Source organism: Neomonachus schauinslandi, chromosome 3 (assembly GCF_002201575.2).
Source record: "Neomonachus schauinslandi chromosome 3, ASM220157v2, whole genome shotgun sequence".
Classification (NCBI taxonomy): Eukaryota; Metazoa; Chordata; class Mammalia; order Carnivora; family Phocidae; genus Neomonachus; species Neomonachus schauinslandi.
This window is the reverse complement of record NC_058405.1, coordinates 113445361-113461796: the sequence shown is the minus strand read 5'-3', so window position 1 is coordinate 113461796 and position 16436 is coordinate 113445361. Positions and strand designations below refer to the sequence as shown.

The following is a 16436-nucleotide window of genomic DNA, read 5'->3' as shown; positions in this document are numbered from 1 at the left end:
GTGGGCGTCATCTTTTTTCCCTTAATTCTTTTTTCATGTCTCTCCTTTTTCTCTTTTTCCAGTGGGTGCCATCTTCACACTCTCCCTCTGCCGTGCTCCAGAGCACCAGTATCTCCCAGAAGAAAGCTCTTACACAATCCAGTGTCCCAATATTTGCAGCTGCAGCCTGGGGACAGCCCTACATCGCCTGGCTGTGGAGGCCAGGGAAGCGGGTGTTCCTGGGTCCTGTGGGACTATAACAATCGGTATCACCCAGAAAGAAGCTTCCACCCTTGTCTGGCACCAGGACTTTTGCAGCTGCTGCCAGGGAACCCTCCACCTGGCCTGGCTCCAGAGGCCAGCAGCGTTTACTTGCAGGTCCCACAGAACTATAACCAAGGGAGAAAGAGTTCTTACACAGCTATCACTCCAGGACGCAGCGAGAGGCAGCGGACCCAGGGGCTTGGCCTTCCTGTGAAGGAGGCCTATTAGCTGATCCTCGAGGCTTCGGCTTCCACCTGTGGGGCAGGCTTCTAATTAACCGTGCATCTAAGGGCTGGCGTCAGTCCTTTCCAGAGACCTCGGAGAGGGGAGTTAGTGCCAGGCTATCCCTCATGGCCTCCTCCTCCTCGGCACTCCAGACTGCCGGTGTCTCATGGAGAGGAGCTCTTATACATGTCTGGTGCCCTGTGTTTTTGTGGCAGCCACCCAGGGACACCCCTTCACTGCCGCTCTCTGGGGGCCTGGTGGACTTGCCTTCTGGCTCCCAAGGGGCTGTATCAATCACAGACTGTTCTTGTCTGGCTACCACCCCCAGGGCACTGGGCACAGACAGGAGACTGAAACACTCTCGGTCTTTCTGTGAAAGAGTCCATTTGCTTGTCCAGGAGCTTCAGCCTACGGGGCAGGCCTCCAGCATAGCTCATATCTGAGGGCCTAATTTGCTGCTCTTTGGGAACTTAGGCTGGTGGACGCCACCTTTGCATGATCCTCTGCCTTGCTACAGCTCACCAGTATCTCCCAGAGAAAAGTTTATACACTCACCCACAGCCCCGATTTCTGCGACTGCCACCCAAGGGGACACCTCCAGATCACCTGGCTCTGGTAGCTACGGGGATTTATGCTTGCAGCCCCACAAGACTGTATATATTTGCATACTTTAAAAGCTGCTTCCTGAGGATCTGGCTTCTAACTAGCCTGAATCTAGGTGCTGAGATCCTCCCCTTGGCGATACTGACAGGTCTTAGCACATCCTCAGCTACTGGGAATGTGCTGTTAAAAATAAAGTAGGCTGCCTGGACAATCACAAAAATTCGAGAGACAACCAAGAGCTGATGCAGGTTGAATGACGAGGTTTGCCTCTGACACGAGGCCTGCCCTTCAAGACTTCAAGCCTGGGAGAGGTGGTTGTTTCATCTACTGTGTAGAAACCAGCAAAGGGCCAAGCAAAATTAAAAAACAACCAACCAAACAAAAACAAACATGTGTTCCAAATGAAAAAACAAGATAAAACCTCAGGAAGAAAACTTAATGAAATGAAGATAAGTAGTTTACCTGATAAAAAGTTTAAAGTAATGGTCATAAAGATTCTCTCCAAACTTGGGAGAAGAAAGGATAAGCTATCACACTTTCCTTCTGATAAGCACAATGCTCAGTTTATTGGGTAAAAGCAAACTGGTGATAATTATTGCAGCCAATGAAAAGTGGTAGCTACTTCGAAAAAAGACATCCACTTAGTTTTTTATAATGAGAAGCAAAGATGACCTTAGAGTCTACGCCTACCAAGAGTTCCCCGAGGGATTATTCAACACACACACACACACACACACACACGACCTCCCAGTGCTATACAAGGCAACACGAAAACCATGCATGAAATAAGGCAGACAACACAGATAAGGTAAAATGCCTTTTCATTTCATACAAAAACATTCAGCAAAGCCAATGCTGGCTGGTGTAAGACACTCAGAGAGAATGCTCTAGCAGGTAATACCTGCCCTCTCAATTGACTGGAAGCTATCAGAGTGGAGAAATGTCTCAGACCCAATGTTGAAAGACAATAAATAGCTCCAAAGATAATTTCTATCCCTTCCTGCTCTCCTAATTTTTGCATCTTTCTCTTTTTACCACTCCCCCAAATTAACATCCGGAATAGGTCAAAGAATAGTCCAATATCAGTACATTCTTAGTTTTTCAGTCTTAACTAATGCTATGTTTCATATAATTATTTTTGAGGTCAACAGACCAAAATGTGCCATAGGAGGTGGGGGTGGCATCTCTTAAATGAAGTAGGCATGGAGGCCTGGGAAACAGACTATAAACCAAAGAGAAGAAAAGACTCCATACCTTCTGTGTGCCAGGTACAAATGGGTCCTCAAATAATTAAAGCATGAATATGTCCTATGGAGTTCTGGAGGTTGAGATATTGTGCGCCAGGCAGAGAATGGGCAGTGGCCCATGAGCTGGCTGCTGGCACAGGGAAGCAAGCCAGGGGCAGGTCGGGACCCTGTGGTGTACCCCCGTACAGCCACTTTGAGTATCAGTGGTCAGTTACTCTGTGTTATACCTCTTCTCCAAGCTCATCCAACTTTCAATGAATTTTTGTTCACACCTGGCAGTATGGTCTTAGCTCTGGAGGATTAAGGGAGAGGATTCATGTCGGGGGGCCATGCCCTGCTCTCTAAGTCCTGAGTGGTGTTAAGAGGATCAAGCAGCAGAGCAGACTGCTTTGGGGGCGGGGGACAAAGGGGAGGTAGAGCAGAAGGACTTAGAGAACCAGTTCCTATAGAAAACAGTGCTTTGGGAGAGTTTTTAGAAAGAGCTAAAATCACTCTTTCATTGTTGGTCCCCAAGTCCCCTCCAAGTGGGTGTGCTGAGCATTTCACAGATGTCTTCGGTTACATGCAGTCACAGCTATTTGTTTTGAATGGTGATGTGCACATTATATTACTCAAGAGAAACCCTCAGTAGCTGGCCAGCTATAAGTGACTGTTCCCTCTCTTGAGTGTCCATTGCAAATATTGTCTAGAAACTTCTCATCTCCTAACTATTTGGTGGGAAAGAACAAATATCATTTATTGATTATGGTGCTGGGTCATTGCAATGACTAAGGTTAATGATTTGTTCATTTAAACTAGTATGATGTGTTTGTATTAATCATTATGGTCCAGGAGCAAATATTAAGGAATTTGAACTTTCAAACATCTACTTGAATTTCTCCTTGACCTTGGCATTTGAAAATGTAATTCATCAATCTGTGAATTCTTCACTGCCATTTGGACATCAGCCTGTTGGACTTTGCCTTTTATTTAAATCTGTTAAGGTTAATCAGTGGTGTTAAACTCTAATTTTCTTGATCAATTTCTAGAGCCTCTTTCTCTACAGCATCCAAAACAAAACCTACACATAGATTTTTGAAATGCATTGGAATTTGAATATTGAATGAGATGTTTCTGAAATGTTGATCTTGAAATGCTTTTCTGAAAAAGGTCTTATACACTGATAGTCCAAATCTCTTAACCTTCAGAGAGCAGGAGAGACAACCCTTTAGCCAGCCCTTGGCCTAATTCAGTTGAGTCCCAGAGCTGACATTATTTATTGAAGCATAAGCAGTTGGTTATCATGGAGGTGAAGTCCATCTTGAATGTATTCAAGCTGTAACTCACTGGCTGTTTGCTGGTGTTGCCATTGTGATAATTGATTATATCAATTGTCACAATTGCCATTGTGATAATTGATATATATCAATCAAATGATCCAGAAAACTGGTATTATATGAGACCTCCGCTTGAACTGCCACTCCCCCCATACCCACTGGTAAATCCAAAAAATAGGGAGGCCCCTCATCCATTATAAGGGAGAGCAAGGCCAGGCAGAATGAGGGGAGAGGGCCAGCCAGGCATGTCCAGTGGTAAGTGACATGGAGACCTTGTAATAATATCATGGTGGGAGTAGAAAAGACCCTCCCCATGAAACGAGAAATGCTACTTAGATTATTTCTGGTGCAAACTTAACTTCTAGAATCCAGGCTGTTCCTTGGGTCCTTGCCCTGAAGCTTTACCAAAGCATATACCATGGGGTCTGGCAGAGACAAGAATTTACATTTTTAATCAGGTTTTTATTTTCATTAGTTCTATCATTTTACTGAATGCCTTTCAGTAAAATGTGGTTTGTTTTTCAAAAATCTGGTTATCTTGCAGCCAGATATTTCTCAGAAATTTCCTCCTAGGAAACTAAATCCTACTTGAGCATAATAAAGAAATACAACCCCACCATCGAAAAATTCAGAATAAAGACAAAAAGGCCTAATTGAATATTGACCAAACAAAACTATCTTGTTTGTTCCTTACTTTAATATTCTTTCTTAAAGCAAACCTTTTCAGTCTGGCTTTTGTTCTCAGTTAGAAAGACCCACCAGCAAGATCAACAAGAAATTGGAAATGCTGCATTAAAATATTTAGATCATAAGGCTCCAAAAGTGGAACCACATCTGTCTCCCGATTTAGTATGGCTACTTGGAGAGACCAATGGATGTTATAATCAATTATCACAATGGCAACACCAGCAAACAGCCAGTGAGTTACAGCTTGAATACATTCAAGATGGACTTCACCTCCATGAGATTTAATTAAATGCTATGCATATAAATAATCTCACATTCTAATTCCCTATTGCAGTCAGAGTAACCCTAGGCTTGCAGCCTCTTGCTCTGCTGCATGACTAGGTGTTGATCTGAAAACTGAGAGCAACTAATGAAAGGGTCAGGCCCAAAGGAAAAGCAAGCATTCTGAGCTGTCACCTCTATCATCCTCCTTGTGTCTGTGGATTTTAGCCTTTTATAAACATAACCCTCCCTATGCAGAACATTAGGACACAGAATATTTCCCACACCATTTCAAAAGTTTAAGCCACTGAAAATGTGATAGCTGGCAAGTCATGGTCTTCTTGACTGAAATTCAAATGCTGGTGGAATAAATTTGATGTTGGGAAAGGTTGGGATGTGGAGGTAAGAAGAGAGACCAAGAGAGAAAGAGGTCCCTGTATTGTCATATTTGGCTTTAAAAAGATCCTCCAAGGTGTGTCCTCACATATTATTGGGGGTCCTGACCAGAATACCTAGCCTACCCATCACCACTTACAAAGGAAGCTGCCCTGCCTCGCTGCCTTGCAGAGAGAGCACCAGGGAGGCTGCTCTCCCACCTGTGAGCCACGCTCCCCCTGCCCACTCTTGGACTGTGGTTCCTGGACCAGGGTAGCCAACCTCTAAAAGGACCAGGGCCTGTGTGGGAGCCTAGTGTAGAAACGACTTCCAGAGCATGGAAGTGCTGAGCAACTCAGATTGTGCAGTAGGAGTAAATGCAGAAAGGTCATGAGGTCAAGAAGTGATAAGGGTCCAGAGAGCCAGAGTCATGAAGGATTCAAATGTCTGAGTAAGCAGAAGCTACACAACACAGCACGTCAGAGAGCCAGTCCTCAGGAGGAGGGACGGAATGAGAAGACACCAAAATGTGGTAATAATTGGAAAGGCACATTAAAGGCAGCGTAGTAGAGAGAAGATCCGAATTCTCCTGCTTTACAAGGGTCTGGAATCCCAGTGGGCCTTAGTTCCAGTCTCAAAGAGACCTGGTTAAATCAGGTTCTGTTCTGCCAGGAGGCCTGCTTTCTACACTGTCTTATGGCTGAGAAGCTTTCTTTTACCCATGTATAAAAGCTAAGCCACAGATAAGTTAGGCTAATGTTCTTCTGGTGGGCATATTAAAGTCTCCTTATGTGACAAGCACCAAGGACAGTATAGGAACACTTGAGATGACTTTACTTTCAACTGTCAAGTGCAATAGAACTGTTACCCATCAGCATCTTGAGATGAAGGCAAAAAAAAAATTTAAAAAGGATAATTAAAACCAGCCTTTCAAATAAGCATCATTGCAAAGGTTACAAAACACTGCAGTATTGCCAAACTTGGTGAAATCAATTTCCATTTTGTTGCAGTGTGTGTCATGCAGAGATTGCTGAAACCAACAAAATGAAGAGCATTAATAATTGGTATTAATAGCGTGTATAAATTAATTTGCTCATTTGCCTAAAAGAAAATTAGCCAAACAATTAATTTATATGGAAGCCCCGCACATTGCATAATATACAGCATATACTGCTTATTGTTTTCAAAAATGAAAAGAAGCATTTGAAGTTTGAGGAAATCTAACCAGTCAATGAAAATTGAGAATCCCTTTGCCGATAAAATGAAACCAAAACCAATTTGATGGGGGAAGAGAAAGAACATCTTAGTGACTTAAAAACCACAGAAAATATAAAGAGTAGTGTATAGAATATACCTGAATAACTTAAAATGGAGATAACTAAGTCCATATTTGTTTGCAGCACTTGCTGACTACCAATACTTAAGAGTCATAACTTGATCCCCCTGCCATGCCTAGGAGGAGGAGGAGCGATAAGTAATAAGCACAAATGGGACATCAAAAGCTGGTAATACGAAGTACTTTGTGAAAAGTATTTCATGGATTCATTTCAACAGGTATTTATTGTTGGGCCAACCATGGTTTGCCTGCCATTGGCCCTAGTATAGGAATCAATGTCGGTGGGAGGGGCAGGAAGTTGAGGACCCTCTGTGCCCATTTTTTTGCTTATAATCATATCTCTTTTCACACACCCAGGCCACACTCAGTTCTTTTAAGAGCTCAGTTAGAAGCTTTGAGGAGTGTTGGGCTCTAGGTTTCTTTCTCTATTCCTCCTCTCTTCTTACCTGTTCATTTTTATTAAGGATTCTACCAGAGGTTGGTTTCCACCTGCTCCCAACAAAGGACAAATACATCAAAAGTTGGATACGATATCAGAGTCTTAGCAATAAAAATCTAGCAGGACTTCAGTCTCATGGAGCAAAACAAGGGGTGGGAAGAATCTGATTCTTAAATGGGATAACATATTAGATTACAATGCCATTTCCTACTCCTGTCTTATAAATAATTCACTTTCACACCTATTGACCCACACAATATCATCCACTCATCCTCGGTCAGAGAGAACCACAGGGAATAAGAGCCATCCTCACTCAACCACGTGATCCCAAGTACGTTTAGGATGTTAGGGCCCACATCATTCAGACTCTGACTGCTCCTCGAGCTAAACTCTCCAAACGGAGCTGCAATGGCTAAAGCTCCCCAAGTGTATGTAACCCGTCAGGTCAGGTCCCACTGAACCCCAGCACAGATTCCAAGAGAGCAAGTACTGTGAATCCCCTCCGCACATGGGGTTTTCTGTGCAAATCTCAGATGGCATTTCCCTCAAGGTACTGCAGGTTGCTCTGAGTAAAAGAGGTAAATGCTTATTAGGATTCTGCACATGCGCCCCAAGAACTGCACGCCACATTCCTCAGTGCTGTCCTTGCATCCTTAGCACACACACGCATCCACATCTGACAAGGGACACCCAAGCACTTCAGGTAATTGCGTTTCCAGAGCAAGTGATATTGAAATGGGGAAGGCTTGGCCTTGCCCCTTGCCTTGCTCCAACAGTAGATAAAATCTAGCATTCTTGCCTTTAAAAAAAAAAAAAATCAGCCAAGAAAGTTTTGCCTCAAACTATTTGACTGTTTTCTCCCTAACCATGAACTCTTAAGTTTTTACCACGTTCCTTTGTTTGCACTATGTGCTTCATTATCTTGCTTAATCATGGATTATCTTTCCACTTAATTAAACTAGCTTTCACTTTGAAACTTTGTATTAAAAAGACAAATACAGATGTCATGTAGAATTATTTTACTTATCTATTATATCAATCAAATAATTACTCCTGCCCCCAGGTAGTTAAAGATGAGACATTGTTGATCAAAATCTCTCTCTTATCTTTCTTCAAATTCCAGAATTTTTAAAGCCAAGTAAGTATAAAAGACCCAGATCGCAAACATTGCTGAAAAACATCTTCCAAAATCAATGTCAGACATTTGCATTTCTGATTAGTTACAAGAAAAGATCCACCAAAAGAAATGCAGGCTTATATAAGGGAGGCAAAGCGCTGTGTTCTTCCTTTACTTTTCAACTCAGTTATATCTTCATGTTCCTTTGTTGGATAACATATGGAAGGACTTTCCTTGAGAATCTGATCACATCCCTGACAAAAAGGCCTCTTCAGTCCACTAATGAATTCTATTTTAATTAGTTAACATGAAGATAATTAATATTCAAGACCATCTCTAACTCAAGATTGATTTCATAATAAGTCTTAAAATATTTCAAAATAACAAATGACTACTTCAGATAATTCTTCAGAGGGCATAAAGAAAAAAAAACAAGAAAACATGATCCTCAGAAAACACTGTCTTCTTGATTGATTTAGAGTTGAGTCCTGAGGAGCAAGGAGCGGTAGGCCCCCCAGACCTAAAGGAAAATGCCATGAGTGGGATTAAAATTCATTCAGGACACTGAGTAGGTCAACAAACGTGAACAATACCAAAGAAAAAGTATCTGAAGCTACACCCTTTTAAGGTGGGTTTCTCAATTTTCTGCTTCTGCTCACCGAAGGATATTGGAAAGAGATCTGTACAGGACAGAGCCCAAAATCTTGGAGAAATGGGTGTTTCTGAAGGGTTCAAGGTTCTTGCACTGAAAACACATTCATTAAGTCCCTAGGATAATCTACACATTTTAGGAGTCTTGTCTTACTCGTTCCCATGTTCTGCAGCTTTCCCCCTCATATTTCTCTACATTTGCATAGTACTATTGACTAAACAAAGTGTGTTCTATGGAACCCAGATGCTCAAGGAGGAAAAGCTTCTCTCATAAAACAGTTCAGGATGTGTTGCAAACCCTCTCCACTACTTGCAGATTTACAATGTACGGTAATCAAAACTGCAATGGAAATTGCAGTAGGTAGGGGAGCTTCTCTGTCTGGGTCTTCTTCTAGCTGGCCGTGCAGTTAGGGCAAGTCTGCACAGCTCTGGAGGGCTCAGCAATCTCATCTCTGACATGATAGCATTTTCTCAACCACCTTAACAACTGCCTCCAGACGTAGGCTGATTGTGGGACTCTAGAGCAGACATTTCTGGCTGCCCACCCAGATCCATTTCTTCCTTCCTCCTTTTAAATTCCTGTTTTGTTCAGATAGCTAGCCTCTGCCATGCACCACACAGACCTCAGGGGTCACTGAGCTCCCTTTAGCTGAACTAAGCCAAGAGTGACCATATCTTGCTTGTGATTTGCTGGCAGCCTGGGTGAAGACCATCTTCTCTTCTTGGAAGGTGTCTAGTAGTATCCCTCCGTCTGTTCCCCTGGACACTAGGTGGGCTATATGGAACAGCTAGAGGACAGGAGGGAGGTGAGAGTTAAAACAACAGCAGATAACGGAGCTAGAACTGTTGGCTTAAGTCCACTCTGAAACCCCACTCTTCCTCTAAACTTCAGTTGTGTGAGCCAATACATTTATTTATGACCATTTGATTGGGACTGTCAGTTGAAGTCATCCTGATGGATATGGCATTCTATAAAAGCTACACACCTTGGGGACCCTCAACACCCTTTCAGAATCTGTCTCTAGGACCTACTTACCCTGTGTTGCTTATCCTCTTTTGAAGAATGCTTGCATTGGATTTGATTTTTAATCTTTAGCCACTGTGGATGAGCTCACCTTGCCCTTTACTTTGCATTGCTTCTTCCTGCCTAAGTCAACAGTCAGAAGCCTGGACACCCTGCTTGCATGAAAGAGGCCCCAGCTTTCCCAGAGCTCCCACTCATCCCAGCCTCCCAGGACCATTCCCAGCGTGGCAGCTCGGCCAAGCCACAGTGTCTTCCAAGTACTACCAGCCCCTGGGCTGAGACCAATTTTCCTAGACCAAAAAAGTGCAAGTATGGAGGTTTTTAGTTGTGCTATGCTCTCAGCTTATGCCTTAGTTACTGTTTCTAAAATGATGCCTTCAGATGACCAGTATCCGCATCACCAGTCTCATGATCAGATGCTTGTTAGAAATGTAGGTTCCCAGACTTGCTGAGTAGTGTTTCTGGGTTCACACCCTAACCTTACATGGTTATCTCCCACATTCTGCATTACTCAGCTTCCAGCCTCAGCATCTGATCAAACAGAGGCCACCGCAGTGAGAGCAGGGGTGGGGGGGAGGAGACAGAATTAGGAGTTGAAGGGAGAACCCGGAAGTGTGATGGGAAGGTGCTGAATGGTTTCGGATGCACAGAGTGGAACTGTGGCTGGAGAAGATGCAAATTACGACAGCCATTTGCCTCCCAGCTTCCATGACTTTAATCTTCCTGCATGCTCTACTAGCTTTTGCTTCTGGCGTGATTTGCACCCAGACATACCCAGCATCACAATGTATCGCTCCATAAATCATAGAGTTGATGGCAAAGAACTAGGTGAAGAATAAAATGTCCAAGACCGAAAGGTCAAAGTTTTATAAAATGGCAATCTACATGTCACAAAAGTTTTGCATAAGAGTTAGTACTTTCACAAATGTGAAATATATTTTCCCAGCCCCACAGCACACCTCATTTCCCAAGTCCGTGCCAGTTCATAGTGCTCATTTCATGCTTTGTGTGGCTTTATAAGTTCTTTCCCGGTGAAAAAGAGAAGACCACCCACTTCCTTCCCTTTTCTTATGAAATATATTTACACAGTGACTGACACAACAGAATGCAGATTATAAGTAGAATAAGCCTAGAACTTCGGACTGCCAACTTCACTCAAAATTGGCTTTAGGAATACGTCAGACACAACTGGAAAAAGTGTTCAGCGCCATTTTTTCTTTTTCAGAAAATGATGGAAGGGAATTTGAAGCTTATTCTAGAATCTGTTTATTCTGGAATCTATTCAAAATAGACCTTTGGCAGTTCATTCTCTTAGACCATCCGCATACTTAGAATTAATCCTCTTTTCTCTTTTATAACAAACCTACATCCTCTTTCCTGCCCCTACTACTCCAGTTCTCGTTGGGTATTTTTTGTTTTAAAGATTGAGAGAGGAAGAGAGAGAGAGGAATGAGCCGAGGGGGGCGGGCAGGAAGGGGCAGAGGGAAAGAATCTCAGGCAAACTCCCCACTGAGCAGGGAGCCCTATACAGGGGTTCAATCTCATGACCCTGGGATCATGCCCTGAGCTGAAATCAAGAGTTGGTGGTCAACCAACTGAGCCACCCAGGCACCCCCTCATTGGATATTTTGACACCAAAGTCTTTTTCAATTTCTTACTCACAAAGGGCAAATCAGTCTGAGGTCTGGGACACTTAGCCACGATTCCAGAGCCCTATGCAATGGTCTAAAAAATTCATGTAATGGACTCCAATGCTGGACTGATTTCTTGGATTCTAGTTTTTAAATTACATTGGAAACACCAGAGTCAATTTATAATACATAGGGCTTTCATGTTAGAACTCAAAAGTCAGGTGTTAGCATCTGGGCCTTCTGATCACCAATGTCACTCCTGTTTCTATTCTCCAGGTTAGTAGTTCTCAAAGGAGCTGTGTATCAGAATCACTGGAGGAGTTTTTTCAAAATAGATTTTCTGACTCAAGTATAACATAAAAAATCAGGGTTTTTTTTTGTTTGTTTGGTTTGTTTTGTTTTGCAAGCTCCCTGAGTGAATTTCATGCAACCACCCAAGTACCCAATACTGAAGACATTTAGGAAGCACTTCTCTGGCCCTAGTGGTTCTTGTATGTGCATCAGAAACACCTGGAGCCCTTATTAAAATACAGACTGAACCCTCAGAGTTTCTGATTCAAAAGGTCTGAGATGGAGTCTGAGAATTGTGCATTTCTTTCAAGTTTCTAGGTGATACTGATGCCGGTCTGGGGACCACACTTCGAGAACCACAGCTCTAACCCAGGTTACTTGTACACGTGTTTATTATTCATTAGGTTTTTTATTATGTAGCCAAGAACTGGGCTTCACAGGAAGGAATTATCCTTTCAGATCAAGGGTAACACACCCAGCTGAACATCATAATCACCCAGGAGCTTTTATTTTCTTTAACATTCAATTATTGGGATTAGGCTTATGCTTCACCTCAGATCTACTGAATCAACATCTCCAGGATGCCCTGGTAATTTGTATTGTTTTGAAGTTACCCAGAGGTTCTGATTACAAGGATTTGAAAACATTGCCTTAGATGAGCCAGACTTGTGAGTTTATGAATAACTTATACTAAAAATTATCTGAAATTCAATTTTAATAGGGCATCCCATATTTTCAGTTGTGCATCTAGCATCCCTACTCAGCTGTATTTGTGAACAGTTTATTTCCTTTGTGTGTTCCCTCTTTTGCTCAACACAGCCCTATTTTAAATGCTCAAGAGGGTTGTGGTAAGGAGTGAAATCCACACAAACATGTCAGGGTGAAGAAGAGAAAATTAAGATGTTTCCTCAGGAAAGAAACACACACACACACACAAAATTTCATTAATATAGACAGCAGAAACAAAATCAGAAAGAAAAAAACTACTGTCTGCTAATGGTTTTTTACCAGACGATTCATCAGTTACACAGTCAAAAGAAACCCTGGGGAATAAAAAGACACCAAAGTTGCTATTAAAATGTTCCAAGTGAAGCCATATATAATTAATTTCAAACAAGCATAAGCTATGAAAACTCAAACACTTCAAGGTGCTGAGTGAAAGGAGGGATAAATCTACATCAAGCTTCAAAACTGTTGCTTCCAGGTGAGTCTAAGATTAAGCCAGAGACAGGGAGATAATGATGTCTGCTCCCTCCCTGTTTTATTGGAAGCTAAAGAACCTTAAGAGGAGGTGCTCCCAGGGCATCAAGGACGAGAAGAAACAAATATACAGCCCAGCACCTGACATCAGCACATAACAACTAAGAAACTGAATTGAATGAGTGGAACAAAATCAAAACAGAGAAGAAAAATTCACTGATGCAGAAGACAAAGAATATAAAGGAAGTTATTTGGCAAACCACCACACAGGCTGTATAACCACCATAAGTACCACGGTCCCTCCAAAGTAAGCAGGTTTCTTGTAATGCTCTTCTGCCATTTCATAGGTTAGGCACCAGCAAACTTCTACTGTAAAGGACAAGATAATGAATCTTTTAGACTTTATAGACCATACACTCTCTGTCGCATCTTCTCATCTTTGCTGTTGTGTGAAAGCAGCCATAGACACTCTGTAAATGAAGACATGGCTGTGTTCCAATAAAACTTTATTCACAAAAATACATGGTTGCTGTGGACTGAATGGTCGTGTCCCTTCAAGATTCATATGTTGAAACTTCAATTCCCAATTTCATGGTATTTGTATGTGTGGTCTTTGGGAGTTAATAAAATCATGAAGGTGGAGTGGTCATGAATGGAACCAGAGCCCTTATAAGGAACTAAAGAGACCAGTCTCTCCCTGCCCTGTATAAATATAAGTAGATGGTGGTCAGTCTGCAAACCAGGAGGAGGGCCCTCACCAGATCTCTGATCTGCTGGCACCTTAATCTTGGACTTCTTAACCCCTAGAACTGTAAGGATTAAATGTTTTTAAGCCACATAATCAATAGTGTATTTGTTACAGAAATCCAGCAGACTAAAAGTGGTAGGACATGTTTGGTTCATGGACCATAGTTTGCTGACTCCCACCATAGATGAGCCCACATAACAAGGATAGCATCATTAATGGATTCTATGGTGGATGCTCAGTTAAAAAACAAAAAACTCCATCTACTCATCACCATACATAAAAGGGCAGAGTGCTTGAAGGTCACCCCAACTGTAAAGGCAGGAAATCAGGATTCTGGAAACAGAAAGAAGTTGCTGAGACTGTTAAAAAAGGAAAGAGAAGACAAAGGGACCAAACATTTTAGCATGTTTTTAGAAAGGTTCACTTGGTGGCCCTGACATTCAGAGAAAAGTTGACCGTATGGGGGAGGGGCCTTCTTGCCAGTTTCTTTGAAGTTAAGCTGCTACTGCGAAGGGTGCATGATAGGAGGAGGTGTCATCCTTCTGCATCAGGAAAGCTTCCTGATTTTCTCAATTCACTAATTCGCATTTAACATCCCAAGAAGTGTCCTTTCCAAAAAGAGAAAGCTAGGTCACTTTGGCATGGAAGTTTATAATTTAAGCCAGAATATATCACCCATGGTGCATGGAAACATAACTTCAGTGACCTCCTTTATGACACTGGTGAATGTTTTATCCGAGGTCACCAGGTCAGTCAAGAAACACATACAAGCATGCAGTCTGCATTGTATAATTTAAAAGCTTTATTTCCCCCCACATGAGCAAATGGGCTTCATATTAGTTCAACTGGAAGTTTTCTTCCTATAGCTAGTGGCCTTTCTCATTGACTATGTCATTGGTGGGGAGATTCCCTTCTCACAGGGGAAGGGTGAGATTTCATGGAGACACTGAGCTAATCACACACAGAAATGTGAGGGTCTGACCCAGCAGCTTCCGAAAGAGTCTTGAGGTCGACAAGTCCCTTCAGCTAACGGCCTGGGCAGGCAGGAACACCACAGGCTTACTGCCACCCACCCGTTGCAGATGCTGGGCAGGCTCCTCCCTGCGGAAGTGACAAAATGCAGCCCCTCTGGCCAGGAAGCCTGGCGATCCCCTCAGTTCCTGCCATGTTCCCTTCCCTCAATTCCGTGGCCTGATGCAGGAGTGTTTTAGCTCAGCAAACAACTGGCTTCTGCTTTGGGGTCCAAGGCGCACTCTTCAAGTGCGAGACTGGTCTTCACTCAAATGTTGTGTTCACACAGTTCGTGGCCGGTGCTTCATGGGGCAGTTTCTGCCTCTCCTAGGAACAGTGGCCTCGTATCAGCAGAAGCACGAAGACCCAGGCAAGCACTGGTAGGCAGAGCGTGGGGACACCACTGCCAGATGTTCTCTGCGCGTGCATCACGGCGAAGACCGCATTCGTGTGGTTGGTGGGTAACTCTACATTACAGATCATGCCTTCACAGCAAGACCTACACTCCTGTCACAAAGGCAAGAGGAGAGGGGAAAGAGGATGAGTGATGGGAAGGAGAGGGAAGGGTGAAGCAAAGAGCCACAAAATCAAGCTTCTTCAGCACTGAGATTAGATAGAATTAGAGTGAACCAACTCGGGGTGCCTGGGTGGCTCAGATGGTTGAGCGTCTGCTTTCGGCTCAGGTCGTGGTCCCGGGGTCCTGGGATCGAGCCCCACATCGGGCTCCTGGCTCGGCGGGGAGCCTGCTTCTCCCTCTCCCTCTGCCTCTCCCCCTGCTCATGCTCTCTCTCTCTATCTCTGTGTCTCAAATGAATAAATAAATAAATAAAATCTTTAGAGTTAACCAGCTCATCCAGTCTACGAGACACTCAGGCCCCCTTGAGTACCTTTCCCCACCACTGACCCGGAAGTAAGGACTATCTTGAGAGTCTTTTCATTTAACAGTGATTTATCTGCAGCAAGCCAAGCATAAGCAAGGAAAAGAAGAGGAAGGGAAATTGAATAAGACTGCTTGATTGAATCAACAAATCTAAGGTTTGTAAGGAGAAACACTGAAACAAAAATGAAAGCTAGGAACCTTTTGGATTGGTCATTGATTTTCTTTCTCGGTACTGCTTGTTAGGGGATAATAATGACTCTCTATTGTCTATACTAACACCTGATTCCTATTGTTACAGCAGAATGGCTTGCTAATTATGGCTGCTGGGTGGCTGAAAAAGGCTTGTCCCCTCACGGCACAAGATGTTTTTCAGGGGAGGCAATCTCCTGTCAAAATACCTGGAACAATGCTTCAACCTGATAAACCTAGCGAGCCATTCATAGAGGCGTCCAGGCTGGCTAGCTAAGAAAAGGGCAGCGACTCAGAAGTACCTTTATCGGCAGCTTTCAACCCTGGCTGCACATGAGAATCTCCTTGGGGAACTTTAAAAAAGGAAAGATGCCTGGGTGGCTCAGTCATTAAGCGTCTGCCTTCGGCTCAGGTCATGATCCCGGGGTCCTGGGATCGAGCCCCACATCGGGCTCCTGCTCCGCGGGAAGCCTGCTTCTCCCTCTCCCACTCCTCCTACTTATGTTCCCTCTCTCCCTGTCTGTCAAATAAATAAAATCTTAAAAAAAAAAAAAAAGGAAAGATGCTGATGCCTAAGACCCCACCCTGAAGTTCTGTTTCAGCTGATCTGGGATGTTCCCCCTCACCCCACCCCCGACAATGAACATAGCTATGAAAGCTCCCCAGGTGACTCTCCTATGGAGCCGGAGCGGAAAGCCACTGGTGTCAGAACCACTTTCTGTACACATAAACTAAATCAAATTCTAAAATCTCATGAAATTCATATACTTTTCAAGTAATTTTTACAAACATTTCAGAATTCCAGGCATATAAAAGAGGAAAATTGCTCATTTAGAATGAGAAAATCGAGATCAGGTGATCTAAAATCTATCCATAGTTCATCCTATTAAACAGATTCTTTCAGACTCACTTCCTCATCTAAGCAGAGGTGGGGGGCAAGACCAGGACTCCTTAGTGAAAGG

At 43.2% G+C, this 16436-nt stretch overlaps 1 protein-coding gene across 3 annotated transcripts in view; it reads right to left on the bottom strand.

Moving 5' to 3' along the window:
- Positions 1-14181: 14181 nt before the first annotated feature.
- Positions 14182-16436, bottom strand: part of LYPD6B (LY6/PLAUR domain containing 6B) — a 169504-nt gene continuing 167249 nt past the window's right edge. For all 3 annotated transcript variants that reach the window (XM_021702855.1, XM_021702857.1, XM_021702858.1), the window contains one exon: positions 14182-14912. In XM_021702855.1, coding sequence (XP_021558530.1) covers positions 14733-14912 — 180 coding nt within the window. In that variant the 3' untranslated portion in view covers positions 14182-14732. The remainder of the gene's footprint in view (positions 14913-16436) is intronic.